Source organism: Neopsephotus bourkii, unplaced genomic scaffold, assembly GCF_033783945.1.
Source record: "Neopsephotus bourkii isolate Nb327-2 ecotype Australia unplaced genomic scaffold, CSIRO-AGI_Nbou_v1 NB_1060, whole genome shotgun sequence".
NCBI lineage: Eukaryota > Metazoa > Chordata > Aves > Psittaciformes > Psittacidae > Neopsephotus > Neopsephotus bourkii.
This window is the reverse complement of record NW_026901548.1, coordinates 3655907-3672865: the sequence shown is the minus strand read 5'-3', so window position 1 is coordinate 3672865 and position 16959 is coordinate 3655907. Positions and strand designations below refer to the sequence as shown.

Below are 16959 nucleotides of genomic sequence, written 5' to 3'. Positions count from 1 at the left end.
CCCTTTGTCACTTAGCGTGCTCTTACTACTAGTCCAGGATTCTGTCCCCTTTCACCCACTCTACAACGGATCTGCTTCTGTCCATCTTCTCCTCATAAAAACTCGAGTATGGCTGTGAAGACAGTTGGAGACCTGTGGGATAATCTGTGTCACAGGCATCTGTTCCAGTCTTTGCTCCAGCTGTGCTCCTGACTCGAACATTTGAGGTGCGAGGACATGAGCTGGTCTGCAGCAGCTGTGCAGGGCATCGGGACTTGCTCTCCAGTGCATCTTCATGGAATCAAGCATGGTCTAGAGCACTGCTGAAGATTACATAGTTGGGTTGTATATATTTTTGGCTGGCCCTCCCAATAAGGTCTCCACCAGACCTCATTTCAGCAACAAAAAGTGATTGTTCACGTTGCACAAAAGCTGAAAAGCCTCAGGTTTCTTGCGGCCTGGGATGCTCCAGCACTGCCCTTATGTTACCCTGCTGCAGGGTGGCTGGATAAGGGAGAAAATCAGCAAGTGTGGGGAGTTTATTGGAAGGGGATGATAGTGGTAAAGGAGGAGAATTTGGGAGTAGAAACAGGAGATATAAAAGGAAACAAGTTGTGGAGTGGGGGTTATTGTGGTGTGGAGCACCCCGGGCCTGATCTTCTTGCCTCAGGACAGCACTCTCATCACAGGGTTCTGTTAAGTGGTGAATAACAACTAAACTGAATTGCTGAACTCCCAAATGAAGTGTTCGTAGTGTGAGGGGATGATCATTGTGTTTCTTGCAGCAGATTGTGCAGCAGTTTCTTCCTTTGCACATGGGCACTGGTGCAGAACCCGTGTCCTAAGAAGCACAGCGACAGCATCTCCTCAGGGGTGTCTGTCCCTCAGCTGCTCCTCACCACTCACCCCTCAGTTTTACCACCACTGACTTCACGGTCCCTACCCATGGACCCGGCTCTGCTCTCCCCAGCCCCTGGCTGCGGTGTCCGCGGCCGCTTCACCACAGCGTCCCCGGCCTCTTCCCGCGCCGCCCCTCAGGGGAGGGGACGCGGCCGCGCCTGCGCCGCCCGCCCCGCCTAGCGCCGGCCCCGCCCCTCCGCTGGCGGCGCCGCGTCGGGGCGGCCATTTTGTGTCGCTGCGCGGTCGGTGGCGCTGGGCTCGGCGCGCAGCGGGGCCCGGGGCGGGTCGGCTCCGTTCTAACCCTTTTTCCCGTACAGATCCCTCGGTAAGAGCGCGGCGGCGCCCGGGCGGGCCGGGCCGCCTGCCCTGCCCAGCGCTGCGGGCCCGCGGCGTGGCGGCGAGGCGAGGGGAGGGAGGCCGGGCGCGGCGCGGCTGGCACGCGTCCCCGCGCACAAAGGGCCGGGCCGGGCGGTGCCTCCCGCGCTGCGGGCCTGGGGCGCCGAGCGGGGCCGCTTCCGCCTCGCCGCTGCCCGGCGCGCTGAGGCCGAGGGGTCCGGGCCGGCCCCGGTCCGCTCCTTTCCTCCCTTCCTCCTTCCCTCCGGCCGCGCCCCGAGCCCCGCGGGGCTGCGCGGGCAGGTGAGTATGTGCGGGCCGAGCGCAGGCGCCGAGGGCCCGGCCGTCGGAGGCGGTCAAGTGACCTTGCGGCGGTGCCGGAGCCCGAGCGGGGGCTGTGGCGGCGGCCGTGAGGGGGTCGCGGGGGCCGTGAGCGGCGGGGCCGCGGGAGTTGCGCGCCCAGCGGCGCGGTCCCGTTGTTGGCCCCTTGGGCTTGGGGCCGGCCCCGGCGGGGCTTGTCCCGTGCGGGCTCGGCCGGGCGCCAGTGGCTGCTCCTGGGCCAGCCCTGGGGGGCAAAGCGATGTAAACGCTCCGCAGTTTGCGGGGATAAGGTTCTTGGTGCCTGCGGCGTTGCCACCGCTCGTCGGGGTTGCCCCGTAAATATCAGCGGAGTTGCCGTGTAGTAACGTAATGCTCTTATTCACTAAAAAAAGTCAGCTCTGTAAGAGGCCAGATCTCCAAAACCTCACCAGACGAGTGATGAAATGGGTCCCAGAAGTACACCAGGAGTCTATGTGAGCTTGCTTTCAAAACACTCTTGTCTCTAGTTTTAGTTGGTTTTAAACTTACCCATTCTTCTTAGTGATTTTCTTGCCCACCTCAATCCGCTGGGGCTAGGTAGAAAAATCGGCAGGTTTTTCCTTAGTGGACTCTTAAGGTGGCTCCATGGACTGTTTGTGTCCAGGGGATGGTGGTGCTTTCGGTATAGCTGGTAGGGTGTTGTGGAGAGTCTCCCATGAAGCCTCAGAGCTGCGGTGTCAGCGATGTGTGGGAGCACCTGTGCTGTAGTCCATGTTCTCAGTTAATATGCTCTTGCGCACCGGCTTGATTGAAAGGATGGCTTTATCTGAGGCGTGGTGGATGGTTTTCTTTAACGTTGAGAGAACTGGGAGTTGCAAACAAAAGTAGGTGGTGTTTGGTGGAAAGATTAACACAGCAGAGTGGAGGTTTGCACCTTTCCGGCAGAACGCTGCTTGGTTTTTGTTTGTGTTTCACTTTATAGCGTGTTGTCTTAGTCCACTGTGAATCTTCAGCTTGTTCTCGGTGTTGTGAAGAGGAACGTATGCAATGCTGTGGTTGCTGTAACTGGAAATAACACTAAATGATTTGGGGTTTTGTTCCAACTGGAAAGCTCCTTGTGCATGAAAGATTTATCTTGAAGCAGGTGTGGTTTTGTATTAAACTGTTTTCAGGTGATTATATTCTTTTCTCCTTTGTAAACTACTGTTTGACACTGCTAGGTGTGCAAGTATATAGGTGAATCCTTATAATACAGGATTACTTGTTTCTCCTAAAGGTCTAATAATAATAAAACCCCTCGTCTTCTCCTAAATACATTTGCCTTTGTAACATGAGTGGAGAGTGTAGTTGTATCTTTCTCACTTGTAAGTCTGCTCTTCGTGTCCTGGAAGATCTGTGTATATCTGTGTTTGTTTTAATTCCCTCTGTTAGGGAGTTTGTGGATGGTTTGGTAGTACTTCTTCTAAACTCACTTTGGTAATGATGCTTATAACTGAAAAAGACTTTTTTTTGGTTGTTTGAGGAGGAGGCAGTTACCTGTTCTTGGTGTGATTCATTTCTGGATAGTTTTCTGAAGAAATCACAGCTTTAGTATGAAATGGCCTACTAAGGAATGAAAGAGCAAGAGTTTCCCATCCCTTCTTTAGATATAAGATACATTTGCTGCCACTTAAAATGCTTGGCTCTTCTGTGGAGTTGTAAGCCCAAGAAGACAATTTTTCTACAGAGATGGAAAAATTGGGCATTTGATCAGCATTTGGGTAATGAAATCATAGATTACAACCAGAACTACAGTACCTCTGTGGGGATTTCGTACTGTGTGCTCTCTAGAGGTGACTGCCTAGAGGTGGCTGTGAAATGTCATTTAGTTTCACCAGTTTGTGACTCTTGAAGGATTTCTCGTGTGCAGCTCTAGGGAGGTTTTCTGAGGTGGCTTTTATGTTGCTTTGTTCAAGTAAGAAGATACACAGGTGGAAGAAGGAATGTCATTACGGAGTAAGGGTTTGTTAAGCTTCAGGGGCTTCAAGTATTGAATTCTTGTTCTTTGCCTTTGAAAGAGTGATTTGTTCAACTCTTGGTGATGGGAATATTTGAAAGATTCTTTGAATGCTTTCTGGTTCTTTGTATATCCTTTGTGGGAGGCCACGTTCATGTTGTGAAGCCATACAAAAGCTGCAGTACAGTTGCCAACAAGTCACACAGGGATAACATTAGAAAATGCAGTCTCGTGGCTGCTCAATGGTCAGTGCCTTGTGGTGGTCGCAGGTTTGAACTTTCTGTATATACAGTTCTTTGTGGACTGTTCCTGCTGTTGTGTTGCCTGCATTGATTTTTGCCTCCATTTATTCTTTATTGCAGTCTAAAAGTTGGTTTTAATTGGTTGCCCACAGGATTGGCTTGGCTTCTGCTACTTGTTAAGAAAAAAGCATCTGTCTTTGCAGGTAAGAGCCTTTGAATTGAAGACTACTTTATATGCATATTAAGTATATCTTAAGATATATTTGAAGCTTTTGGAATCTGTGAATTGGTGTCAGAACATTTGGGTCAAATAATCTAGAGCTTAGTCTCTTTGAGTCCCACTGGTGATGGTGGTTCTGGCAATGTTGTTCTCGTAAACAGAATTTTCTGCCAAACTAATGTTTTGTTGTTCCATCAGCATGTGGTAGTCCGGAACATTCTCTCAGTGATTTTGCACTGTTGGAAAATAGAGCTACTTTGCTGCAGGCCACAAGTCTGTATGTTTCTAACTATTGGAGTTTAGATGTGTACTGTGGGTTCTAATTAGGTTTTGCAGCATTTAAAGGGCTCGGATAGTTTTAAATTAGCTCTGCGATGACTATCTTAATCTAACAGGTTGATTTTTAGCCTTTAACAAAACCCAGAAAGGCAGAACTGTAGTCTGCAGTTCTAGCTTTTGCTAGACAGGCTGGATGTTTAAAATTCCTCCTACAATACCAGTCTTGCTCCAGTTCTTAATCTTCATCCAAGAATTGCCAAACATATTGTGTATGTGCATGTGTGTACTGCGTGGGTATTGTACTTGAATGCTCCCCAGGAGCTAGGTTGGATCTTCTAAACTTAAACTTGAGCAATGCATATGTCTTAAACAGCTGTTCTGCTGTGTTTAGCAATTTATGCTGATAGCTAAGTTAGTCTGATTTGAATGATTAGCAGATAAATGGAAGAAGTAGCATTGTCAACTTGTATACCTTCTTCCAGTGTAACAGTGGTTTTAGAATCATAGAATCAACCAATCTTTAAAATCAACAAGTCCAGCCTTCACCCCAGGACCGCCAAGTCCACCACTAAACCATGTCACTAAGAGCCTCATCTGCATGGTTTTGAACACTTCCAGGGATTGTGATTCCATCACTTCCCTGGGAAGATGGTTTTACAGATGTTGCTGACAAGACATAATCATGTGATTAAGGTTCATCAGATGAATTGAATCAGCTTGATTGTTGGCAGCCGTTTACTTTCCAGTTTTGATCTCAGCTTACTAATGGAGATGGATTATCCGTAGTACAACTCTAGGATTTTGTGCTTCTGGTCTCCCTAAAGATTGCCAAACACACAAGACGACAACAAACCCTGCTTCTGCCTTGAAGTATCTCTTTTTTACAGGGGAAAAAGCAGAGAACACCTCTAACAGTCCTCCAAGAAGCCTTCAGTGCACACTTAACAGGCGTGTAGCTTATTCTGTGTCTGAAGTTAATGTTGCCCCTGCATGTATGTTGATCTTTAAAAGTGAATGGTGAAATATTTGAGCAGGCTTTGCTTTTCCTTAGTTGGAAAGTTTGAGTGAGTTGGGTTATTGTCTCCTAAGTGCGTTTTGGAAAGAAGCAGACTTGTAAGTGTTTAGGAATGTGAAATTTGGCCCTTTTGGTCCTTGTGAGCTTTCTTTAAATCATAGGAGTGGTACTAATACTTCGTTAAAGCATTAGTATCCTGAAAAACTTGAAGCAGTTATGTTTTGAGTTGACAAAATATTCTTTGTCCAAAATATATGATGAGCGAAGTCCTTAAAATTCTTTCATACCATGCTACTGTTAGCTCTTGCTTAATAGCAAGCATTGCTTAATATCATGCATGGAATTAGCTATGCTGAAGTCATTGCAGCTAGCTTCTTTAGTGGCTGTATGTGTAAGCAGCTGTTTAGGGTTGGCTGTGTTTTTTTTTTCAATAGTGATTTAGTAGATCTGAATAGGATACTTGGTAGGAAAACTTCAGGGTAATCTTTTGGCATTTATGGTGAAGGTTTGAATTTAGTGCAAGATTGAAACACTTGTGTTATCCTACAAGTTATATAAATGTTCAGATGCTTGAACTGTTTTAAGAATTCTTTTGTGACCTTATCTTTGATTTGTCTTCTGGGCTAGATTCATGGAATCATTAGTATATGCAGTTGTCCAGTAGGTATCAGTTCTGCTACAGAATGTATGGTGTTCTAAACCAGCATATCTGAGCTGAAAAACCTTCTTGAGTTGCCTTTGTTCAACAAAATCAGATCATCAACACTTTCACATCAGTAAGGAAATAACTACAGGTATATCTCCCGTTTAACACAAGAAACCTAATGTCTTGACTCCTGATGCATGAACATTTCTGAAACTCATTTCTTTGTATAACAGGCAATAGAGAAAATACAAACCTCCTACCAGGATTTGCTATTAGTAGTCTTAGTTCTCAAAGCGTAGGTGCAAAACCAAGGATGCTTTTATACCATTTATTTGCGTCAGGATCATCTAATTCAAAAGCAGTCCTGTAGCATCATGTAGTAAACTTCAGTTTTACAATACCCTTTAGGATGGCTCTTTTAAAGTAGGCAGAATTTCCATTGGAATTTGGTTTCAGAGGTTGCTATCAATGTCAGGCAAATTTAAAGTAAAGCTACAGAATCATTTGAAAATCCTGTTTTAAAACAGTGCAATATGTCTTACATGCTTTCTTAAATGTATACATAGTGTGATAGTTCCTACTCTGACCTGTTTCTTTTCAGATGGGCCACTTATTTTGCTGTTGGAAAATGGTTGGGCAGTGAACTGGAGAATAAAGTTGAATGTGTCACTGTAAGAGTTGAATGCCAGGATGTTGCTTTGTTACCTCACCATGGAGATGGGAAAGTTGCTTTAAAAAAAAAGTAATCCCTGAGGCTTAGTTTATATTCTTTCTGTTGCTGCCTTCCCTTGGTGGGGGATTAGGGGGTTTAGTGGTATGTACAGGTTTTGTTTAGACCGTCTGATGTTCGTCTTGCAAGTTCCAGTCTCTCTTTCAAGATGGTATAGTAAGGAATCAGATTGTTGTATGCAGCTGCTGGAGCAGCAGAGCTGACTTTGTGCCAATGGGCTTGTCTGCTGTTTCCTTGAGGGAGAAAGGTCCTCTGGCTTTCCTGGAGTCAGCTGGGTGTGGGCCAATGCCCTGTAATACCCTGGTATGTTGGTTGAGTTCATTAGTGTATGAAAGGGGTTAGCTCTGGTTTATTGGGCAAGAGAACAAAATACTGAAGTACCCATTTAAGTAATCTGAAGTTCAAAAGAAAAAATCGCTTTTCTTTTTTCCTACAGAATTGTTGCTCTTGTTTTTGTCAAGTACTGAATTCAGCCTTATGGGCATGGTTAAACTGTTGGATAGTGGCTTTCTTTACCAGGTACTTAAGGATGTATTCAAGATGTTACCTAAAGTGATTGGAAGACCTGGACAGGCAAATGTTGTCAGGCAAAGATTTGACTGTGTGCTGGGTTACAGTACTTAGCTGAATGTAAAATATTGGGAGGCAGTTGCTTATTGTATTTGGTCATAGCTGGTATATGGCCAGAAGTCTTTGGTGCACTGCCTCCTGGTGTTGCATTATATCATGCGGTTGGGCTCTATGATCTCAAAGGTCTTTTCCAACCTAAATCATTCTATGATCTGGTTAATCCTTGATTTCAAGTGCTTTTGCATGTGACCAGTGGGGGAGCCATGGGGGCTTCCACACAGATACTGAACTGGCTTGTACTTGGGAAGTCAAGAAGTTTCAGAGATGAAGTGGCTCAGGTGAAACAAGGTGCTACGGCTGCTGGTTTAGGATGAGAGGCTGGCTTCTGAACTAGTGAATTGTGATAGTATTAATATGACACTTTCAATCTTTACTGGAAGTTTGCCAAGAATAATTGAAAATGGCCTACTCTCCTGTTTATCTTGAACTTCTGATATGACCTCAGGCTCTTCTGTAAAATATGCACAAGGTAACTGTAATCTAATGTTCAACATGATTTCATACTTCCACCAACCTCAGCTGCAGAGGTAAAAGCCATTTACTTGTGCCTGAGACAAGATGTAACGCTAAGCAAAACATCTGCAACTGCTACAGAGTGCCTTGTTCTGAAAGTTGTAAAGGCCAAATATCAAGCTGGGAAATGCATAGATACTAATGTAGGTGAGGTCTGTATACTCACAAAATGTCTGGGACTAGTTTATAACTTTTAATAGCTTCATGCTTACCTGCACCTCCTACCATCGCTAGGAGAAATATGGAAGATCAGTATCATCTAGATGGCTTCTGTCAGATGATGCGAGAGTCTCACTGTTGCTGGTTGTCCATTACAGGTTTTTGTTTGGAAATAACACTGTTGTATTCTCAGTTGTCTTCACCTGCCAGGAGCTCAAATCCCTCTCCTAGTGAGAGAGAACTCCATTTCCCATAGGTGTGCTTAATTTTCTGCAGTACCTTTGCGAGGTACAGGAGATACCATATAAGTGTATGGTAAACTGATTTTATTTGCTTTGCTAAAATATTCATTTTGGTTATGTTCCATTAAATATTCCTCTGTTGATTTTTGAAGTTACTTAGGTGTTTTGGGGTTTTTTTTTCTTGTTTTTATTTTTTTACTGACACTTGTGGGTCTCAGTTTAACATTTACTTTGGAATTCCTAGTGAAAAAATATATACTGATGATGTTGGTAAATGTTTTAATACTTCGATCTGTATGAAGTAAACGTGAATAAGGAACTTGGAATATGAACATGCTTAATCTTTGCAAGATGTTGTTAGGTGTATGTAAAGAAATGTGGTGTCTGTAGGTAATTGCATGGTGTCATAAACAGTAGTCTGACATGGCCGTTGCCTTTTCTCATCTGCAGGTGTGTGTTGTTTCAGCGCAGCATGGCTGTGGTCATCCGCTTGCAAGGTCTCCCGATTGTGGCGGGGACCATGGACATTCGCCACTTCTTCTCTGGATTGACCATCCCTGATGGGGGCGTGCATATTGTAGGGGGTGAACTGGGTGAGGCTTTCATCGTTTTTGCCACTGATGAAGATGCCAGGCTTGGTATGATGCGCACAGGTGGTACAATTAAAGGGTCGAAAGTAACGCTGTTGCTGAGCAGTAAAACTGAAATGCAGAACATGATAGAACTCAGTCGTAGGCGTTTTGAAACAGCCAATCTAGATATGCCACCAGCAAATGCTAGCAGGTCGGGACCCCCACCTAGTTCTGGAATGAGTGGAAGGGTTAACTTACCTACTACTGTACCTAACTTTAATAATCCTTCTCCTAGTGTAGTAACTGCTGCTACTACTGTGCACGAAAGCAATAAAAACATACCCACATTTTCTACTGCCAGTATGGGGAATGCACCTCCAAATCTTGGGAGTACCTTTGGTAGCCCAACGTTTAGCTCAACTATACCTAGCACAGCGTCCCCAATGAACACAGTACCTCCTCCACCAATCCCTCCTATCCCAGCTATGCCATCTTTGCCACCAATGCCTTCTATTCCCCCTATACCTGTTCCACCTCCTGTACCCACCCTGCCTCCAGTTCCTCCGGTTCCTCCAATACCCCCTGTGCCCCCTGTACCTCCAATGACACCTATGCCTCCCATGTCAGGAATGCCTCCTATGAATCCTCCACCCGTAGCACCTTTACCTGCTGGAATGAATGGGTCTGGAGCAGCAGTGAATATGAACAGCGGCTTGAATCCATTGTTTATTGGTCCCATGAATCCTGTAAATCCTATCCAGATGAATTCTCAAAGTAGTGTCAAGCCAATTCCAATCAATCCAGATGATTTGTATGTCAGCGTTCATGGAATGCCCTTTTCTGCAACAGAATCTGATGTGAAAGACTTTTTCCTTGGGCTCCGTGTGGATGCGGTCCATATGCTGAAGGATCATGTAGGTCGGAATAATGGAAATGGACTAGTTAAGTTTTTTTCTCCTCAAGATACGTTTGAAGCACTGAAGCGAAACAGAATGCTGATGATTCAGCGCTATGTTGAAGTTAGTCCTGCAACAGAGAGACAGTGGGTGGCTGCTGGAGGCCACATAACTTTCAAGCAAACCCTGGGTCCCTCTGGGCAGCCCCACCCACCTCCTCCCCAGGCTCATTCTAGGTCCAAATCTCCTAGTGGACAGAAAAGGTCACGGTCACGATCGCCTCATGAGCAGGGTTTCTGTGTCTATTTGAAAGGTCTTCCCTTTGAATCGGAGAACAGACATGTGATAGATTTTTTTAAAAAGCTGGATATAGTTGAAGACAGCATTTATATAGCTTATGGACCTAATGGGAAGGCGATCGGAGAGGGGTTTGTTGAATTCAGGAATGAAGCTGATTATAAAGCAGCTTTGTGTCATCATAAGCAGTACATAGGGAATCGTTTTATTCAAGTGCATCCAATTACTAAAAAGGCAATGTTAGAAAAGATAGATTTGATTCGTAAAAGATTACAGAACTACAGCTATGACCAGAGAGAAATCCTCATGAATGCTGAGGGAGATGCAGGCTCGCCAAAATTGTGTGCGCATATATCTAATATTCCATACAACATAACAAAAATGGAAATCCTTCAGTTTCTAGAGGGACTGGCAGTAGAAGAAAATGCTGTACAGATTCTTGTTGATAATAACGGGCAAGGTTTAGGACAAGCTCTGGTTCAGTTTAAAGCTGAAGATGATGCTCGTAAGGCAGAACGTTTTCACCGTAAAAAACTGAATGGAAGAGATGTTGTTTTGCGTTTGATAACTCTAGAAGAAATGAGAGACATTGAGAGAAACCCACCATCTCAAGGGAAAAAGCTACTGAAAATCCCAATCCAAGGCAACGCGGCTGTGCCGGGAGCACAGGGTTCTGGTGGGGATGAGCATGCTTTCTTGGGGGGAAGTTCGAAAGATGCAAACAATGGTCCTCCGTTTAATTTCCCTGGTAACTTCAGTGGGTCTGGCTCGTTTGGTCCCCCTCTGCCTCCGCCTGGAGTAGGTGGTTTTCCCGATTCTAGACCAGGGATGCCTACAGTTGCAGCTAGCGGTTTACCTGGTGCAGGTGTTGAGGTCCCAGGTTTTGCGGGTGGCCCTGGCAATTTGAGTGGACCAGCAGGTTTTTCAGGGGGTCCTCAGGCTTTTGGTAATGGTCCTGGCAATGTAAGTGGACCCCCTGCCTTTGGTGCTGGTCCTCCAGGGATTGCTGGTGCTCATGGACATATGGGTGGACCTCCAGGGTTTGGACCTGGACCAGGAAATATACATGTTGGTGGACCCCCTGGTTTTGCAACAGGCTCTGGGAAGCCAGGACCAACTGTTATTAAAGTGCAAAATATGCCCTTTACTGTTTCGGTGGATGAAATTTTGGATTTCTTTTATGGTTACCAAGTGATTCCTGGTTCAGTGTGTTTAAAATACAATGAAAAAGGCATGCCCACTGGAGAAGCAATGGTTGCATTCGAGTCTCGTGATGAAGCTATGGCAGCAGTTGTTGATTTAAATGACAGGCCTATAGGCTCCAGAAAAGTAAAACTTGTTTTAGGGTAACTGTTAATATGAAGTAGTTGTAGAATAGATATTCATAGTGCTGTGATAAATGCATCCGGATTGGTTTTTATAGTATTTCCAGGCTAGAACCTGTGGATTGTTTAAATTGTAAAACAGATTGGTTTTGATAAGACAGAGCACTGGGTTAACCATTGCATAAGAGCCACTGCGAGGAGAGATGCGCAGTGGATTTTCCTGTACAAGTCTGTGGAGAAGCCAGACAGATTCTTAATCACCATAGACGTTTGGTAACCTTTACTGGTCACAGTGCTTATCAAGGAGTTTAGATTGGTTTTACGTAGTTTTGGATAAGGGAAATAGATGAAGTCAGTGAAGCTCTTCAGTGGGTGCTCTTGCAAGCCATTGTAAAATAGATAGCTATTTCTAGATTTGGTTAAAAAGCTGGCTGAATTTGCTTTGTTTACAGGTCAAAGCTTTGTTTAAAGTCCTGATTTTACTCTGCAACCGAACGAATTCTCAGTGTACACAGATTAATTGTTTTGTGTATGTATCTTTACTTTTTTCCAAGATTCTCACTGTATGAACAGTTGAATTATGCCCATTGCTGATGTGTCTACCAAACTAATTCCTATGAGCAGAATCGTTCTGTAAAATTCAAGCTGTTCTTTGTGGAATAACCTTTAGTTATTTATATATTGCAATTATAACTGTGCAGAATAAGACTTTTGCCACAAGTATAGCTAACCTCAAACGTTATCATATGAGTTTTGTAGTACACTTAAAACATTTGCAGTAGAAGAAACGACTTGAAAAATACTCATTATTGTTTAAGTAGCTTGATTTGTTAGGATTACATGAATCAGTTGGGATAGGATCTTTGACACTAGTTGGATATTGATGTTGTATTTCTCATGTGTCTCTTGAACTCCTTACATAGAGTCTCTGCTAAGAGAACCAAAGTGGTGATTATTAGTAGAAGATTGGAGTCCAGCTAAAGTGTTAAATTAGTTTATATATGAAAGAAATTCTTTATCTTCAGCAACTCTGTCATGAATTACTGCTATGGGTGAATTCAGAGATAAAATTTATTTTTCTCCAAAACTTGAAAATACTGAGTTTACTATATATTTTTGCAATAAAGTTGTGCGGTTGTATTCAAAGTCTGTATAAGAGTTGCCATTTTCTTTGCTGTGCAGTAAAACCTGCCGTGGAAAACCAGCGAATTGAAAAGGAAGTAATTGCACAAGTGAAAAGTAGACTTTTTTGGTTCATCCTTGCTTGGCTTATGATAAATTCTAAGACTTGGACATTGCCTGAAAAAAAATCCTGCTGTTCCCTGCAAATCATTGTACTTAAACATAGTAAACTTTGAACTGTTTTGTTTCCTGGACAAAGAAAAACAGTGCCTTTTGGTGTTGCATATCATGGAACACTGAAGTGTATGGTCAGGCAAAATTGAGAGGTGCAAGTGGCAACAGTTTTATTCATGTGGTGTGTAGGAGAGATTTGCAGTCCTGTGCAGCGCTGCATCCTGAGAGGATTTCCCAGTACAGGAATGCGTGGAAGGATTGTATAAAGGTGTACTTCAATAAAGAGGCGGTCGCATTACACAGATGCTTCTGTAATTCATTAGCGTGATTTTGTTTTGACAGATTATAGGTGGTCCCACCTTTTGGAAAAGTCATGTGATTTGTATATACTGTTCAAAATTAAGCCTCTGTTAATAAAACTGTCTGTCTCTGAAGCTTCATGTTATGCGTTTCAACAGTCTTTGGGAGCAATGTTTCAACAGCAGATCTTTGTTTCCTTTATTTTCCTTTTGGAAGTCTGAAAGTCCCCTTGCTGATGGCAGAAGGATGTGATTAGGAGTCAAGCCTTTCAGTTTACCTTTCCAATTTTGCTCTTTGTTTCTTTTTTTTTAACAACTTTTATTAAAGTTTCACACTATTGGAGTTATTTGGGTGCTTGTTTCTTCATGTTTCACATTAGAATAAAACTGCTGAAAAGGAAAACTTGGCTTCATTGTTCACAGCCTTGATTTAAGATCTTGGTGTGTGTTGACTGGTGAAAACTGGTGATAAGTGTGTTCAAGTTCCAATGGATCACAACAGTGCTTGCCTTGTTGTGAAACGTAATTAAATTCCAGGTGTCTGGAGTTAACTGTCTTTTGATTTCATGTCTAGATCCTCTTGATAATGGGTACAGGGTTATTAGGATTTGCGTTAGTCGCAGCTTGTGCTGTGAACCGTGCTTGTGTGCCTGTCCCTGAGGACTTTCAGAAAGTGCAGGTTTGTGTTGGAAATCTTTCATTTTCTGATTCTTGATTTTATTTTATGTTATTTTTTTCTGAATTAAGATGCTTAAATGCTCATAAAAAAATACGCAAACCGGTATAAAAATCCACTGGTGTCTGGGACATTGACATGGATGGAACAGTTATGTGGAGGATTTGGGGTGGGGAAGGGGCTCTTACTCTTGCCAAGCAGTTGATGCTGTGGGTTTTTGAGCCTAAATTCTTAGTAGATTAGTAAGTAAATATCCCCTCTTCCTCCACAGTAGGCTCTTGGAAAATAGGTAATTGTAGGCACTACCAAATGTTACTTGCAGATATGGGAAGTTTTCAATAATAACTGGCTTTCATGTTAGAAGCAGCCTTAAGCTGCATGTTGTTCTAAATTATGAGGGATGCTCTTACGGTAACAGACTACATTGCTAGATTTGGTAAAATTGCTTACTTCACATGTATGTGTATTTGTGGACAGCCTTAAAAGTAAGGGGTAGGACCTCTGAGGTCCCTTCTCTGGTGTGGAAGGTATGAACTGCCCTTGAATATTCCCTTTGAGGCTGGCTGCTGCTAAGAGGTAGCAACAGAAAGAACTGGGTAAAGGACACTGCTCAAATTCACAGTTGTTTTGGCTTTGCTCTGAATGTCAGGAGCTGACATCCTGCTTAGTCTCCTTGGAACAATGCACTGGATGCCACTAATGTCCCAGTTTCTTCCCAGTTATGTTAAGAAGGTACTTGTGTATACAACTGGCTAAGTTGATGTTTATAGCAGCTCCTTAAGTGTTACTGCCTAAAGTACTACTGAAACAAGTGGTGAAGTGTTATATTCACAAGGTGATTTATGTTAAACATACTTACTTTTGCTGTCCCATTCACAAGAGAAAGTATGAATATAATAAACTGTATAGTGACAAACTCGTGACGTATATGGAAGAACTGCACTAGTTAGATGAGGGTGACTTTAAAAGTTACCAAGTTTTCAAGCAGTTACATTTAAATGTCACAGTTGGGTTTTGTTTTTAACACAAGTCAAATCTGTAACGATCACAGACAACATTAAAGCCAGTTCCTTATTGATGAATTATTGTTGCCAAGTTCTAAATGTGGGTTTATGAGAGCTTTGAGGCTTCGTACGCTTAAAGAAAAATGAAGGATACTACTTTGTATTCTAAGTAGTGTTCCTTGCATAGTATTTAATGTCTTTCTTGAATGTCTATGCTCTGAATTTGTTGTGAGTGGAGAGGAAGATGGATACAGAAATGAAGACTGTAGTCGTGTGCCAGTTGACACCGAAGGTCTGCTTTCTAAAGAACGTACGTGCTGGTCAGTTCTGAATTACTTAGGTTGTCCTTTGAGAAGGTGTCTGTGTGAAATTAGCAGCTTGTTTCACTGACAGTATTTTGGTGTGCTAAAGACTGCAGACTCTAGAAAAACTATACTTTTGCAGCTACCTGTGCACACCAGTGGTGTCTCAACTGTAAATAACACTTGCAGTTTCTGTGTCTTGGTTGTCCTCGGTCTTCTGCTGTGGTGGTTCCAAAGCTGCTGCTTCCCACAGCAAATGCTTTTGGTCCTCAGCGTGTTCAGCAGTGTGGACCTCTGAACCATGTTGGCTGCCTGGTCTGCAAACCCAAAACTGCCTCCTATTATGCACCACTTAAGTAAAGCCTCTGGCTTGACAATGGACCACTCTTTGGGAGCAGCTGTTTTTGAATGATCATCCAGATATGTGGATTAGACCCTGACTCAAAGCATTGCAATTCCTGTTTAATACAGGCTCTATTGCAAGGAAAAGGTGAGATTCTCTCTTTGATAACATTGGAAGGAAGCAGTTTTGAAACCAAACTGGTATATAAGGAGATAGTTTGCATCTAGGCACAAATGAGTTTTATGTCAGTTTGCTGCTTTAGATATTGTGCAGGTCTTTAAAAAGAAAGAAAAGATGCTAAATTCTGATGCTGTAAGAGGTTTTTGAGGAACGGTGCCTTGGGCCTGGAAGCAGTATTGCCAAATACTGTTGCTTGTCTTTGTCCTTCTGCAGGTTTGCTAATGCTTCCTTCTGTTCTGTGGCTGTTACGTTCTTTCATGGTCTGGGGAAAACTGGGCTAGAGTTGTGTACAGAAAGAATGACTTCTGGTGGAAGAAGAGAAACTTAAATGTTTCTGCAGGAAGAGAAACCTCCTGGGGTTCTCCTTCTATTTGGTTTTGGCAGTGAGAACATGATTGTAGTTGAAAGATAAGGCTTTCTCACGGAATGACAATCTGTTAGTAACATGTATTCGCCTTAAGGTTTGTGGCTGTGCACTCAACTCCACTGCTCTGGCCCTATGTTACGATCAGGTAGGTATAATGTAGCTTATTTTCTATACAGATGACATTGTCAGTGATTTTCTCAGAGCTATCACTTTGTGCAATGTTTGGGTGGTGGTTGTGTGGGGAGTGCTTCCCACCTTCCTGACTTGGATCCTTCTCACTCCTGAGTATAAATACCATATTCCCTTTCCATAGCTCTAGGCTGAGCACAGTTGTCAGATGGTTTAGCCAGGATTCTTTCTCACTCATGGGTCCTCACTTCCTTTGTTACTGTTCTGTTTTTATGTGTGTATTCACAGCATGGCAGCTTAGGAGAGGAGCAGCCAGATGAATTCTGACCTGAGTAAGCTTACTCCTGTGTGGCTGTTTTTTCTCTTGTATGCTGTCACATCTACAGCCCTAAGTTCAAATGGTCTTGCCAGTTGCTTCCCAGATATGAAAGTAAGCTCTAAGAAATTCTGAGTATGTTTCCTTTCAATGAGTCACATTTCCATAAAGCCAAATTAGTGACTCTGTGCTTACTACTCTCGCACCAGCATTACTGGCTTTTCCCCCAGTTTTGGGAGGTGTTTTGTTATGAGTTACCAGTGATCAGACTGTAGTTCCTCATTCAGGTGACAGTGGGTCACAGCCAGGATAACTTCAAGGGGTAGAGTGGGAGTTGCCTTTACAGTACATGGTTGAGTACATTTTCCCTGTAGAGTTTGAAAATGAAGGACTTGGAAGGTTTGCACAGGGAAGACAAGAGCTGATCCTGCCTAAAGCTTTCATGGTTGGCATAGCCTGGCTTTTTGGACTGGTTGCTGCTTCTGGAAGGCTGGTGACTTTGAAATCTTCATCTTGTGGTTACAGTGTTGTTAACCAAAGAAATCAGTAGGATGATGTTGCTCTGATTGTGACCATCTGAAGGTAGGTGGAACTTCCAGGTAGCTATTTCATAGTTTCGTTTCAACCCTTTCCCATTAAACGTGGCATTGCTCTGTGTGACAGCAGGAAGCTTGGCAAACGTTATCTAGCCGCTTAAGCAGATTTGGGGAGGAAAATAGAACGTCAGCTCCTTCAAGGATTCCTTTTAGATAGCTTGGATTGAGTGCCTTTTA

General features: G+C 43.5%; 2 protein-coding genes across 7 annotated transcripts in view; both read left to right on the top strand.

Moving 5' to 3' along the window:
* Window positions 1-1067: 1067 nt before the first annotated feature.
* Window positions 1068-16959, top strand: part of CPNE1 (copine 1) — a 37723-nt gene continuing 21831 nt past the window's right edge. For 4 of the 6 annotated variants that reach the window (XR_009726697.1, XR_009726696.1, XM_061361615.1 and 1 more), the window contains exon 1: window positions 1068-1204. The gene's annotated coding sequence lies outside the window, so the exon portion shown is untranslated. Of the gene's footprint in view, window positions 1205-1372; window positions 1516-8635; window positions 8778-16959 lie in introns of those variants that run through there. The other 2 variants (XM_061361617.1, XM_061361616.1) reach the window with 2 other exon arrangements.
* Window positions 8657-13004, top strand: RBM12 (RNA binding motif protein 12). The gene has a single exon (XM_061361614.1). The coding sequence runs from the start codon at window positions 8657-8659 to the stop codon at window positions 11297-11299; it is 2643 nt and encodes an 880-aa protein (XP_061217598.1). The 3' UTR covers window positions 11300-13004.

Coding starts and splice junctions, on each gene's coding strand:
- RBM12 (XM_061361614.1), top strand. CDS start 8,657: ATGGCTGTGGTCATCCGCTTGCAAGGTCTCCCGATTGTGGCGGGGACC.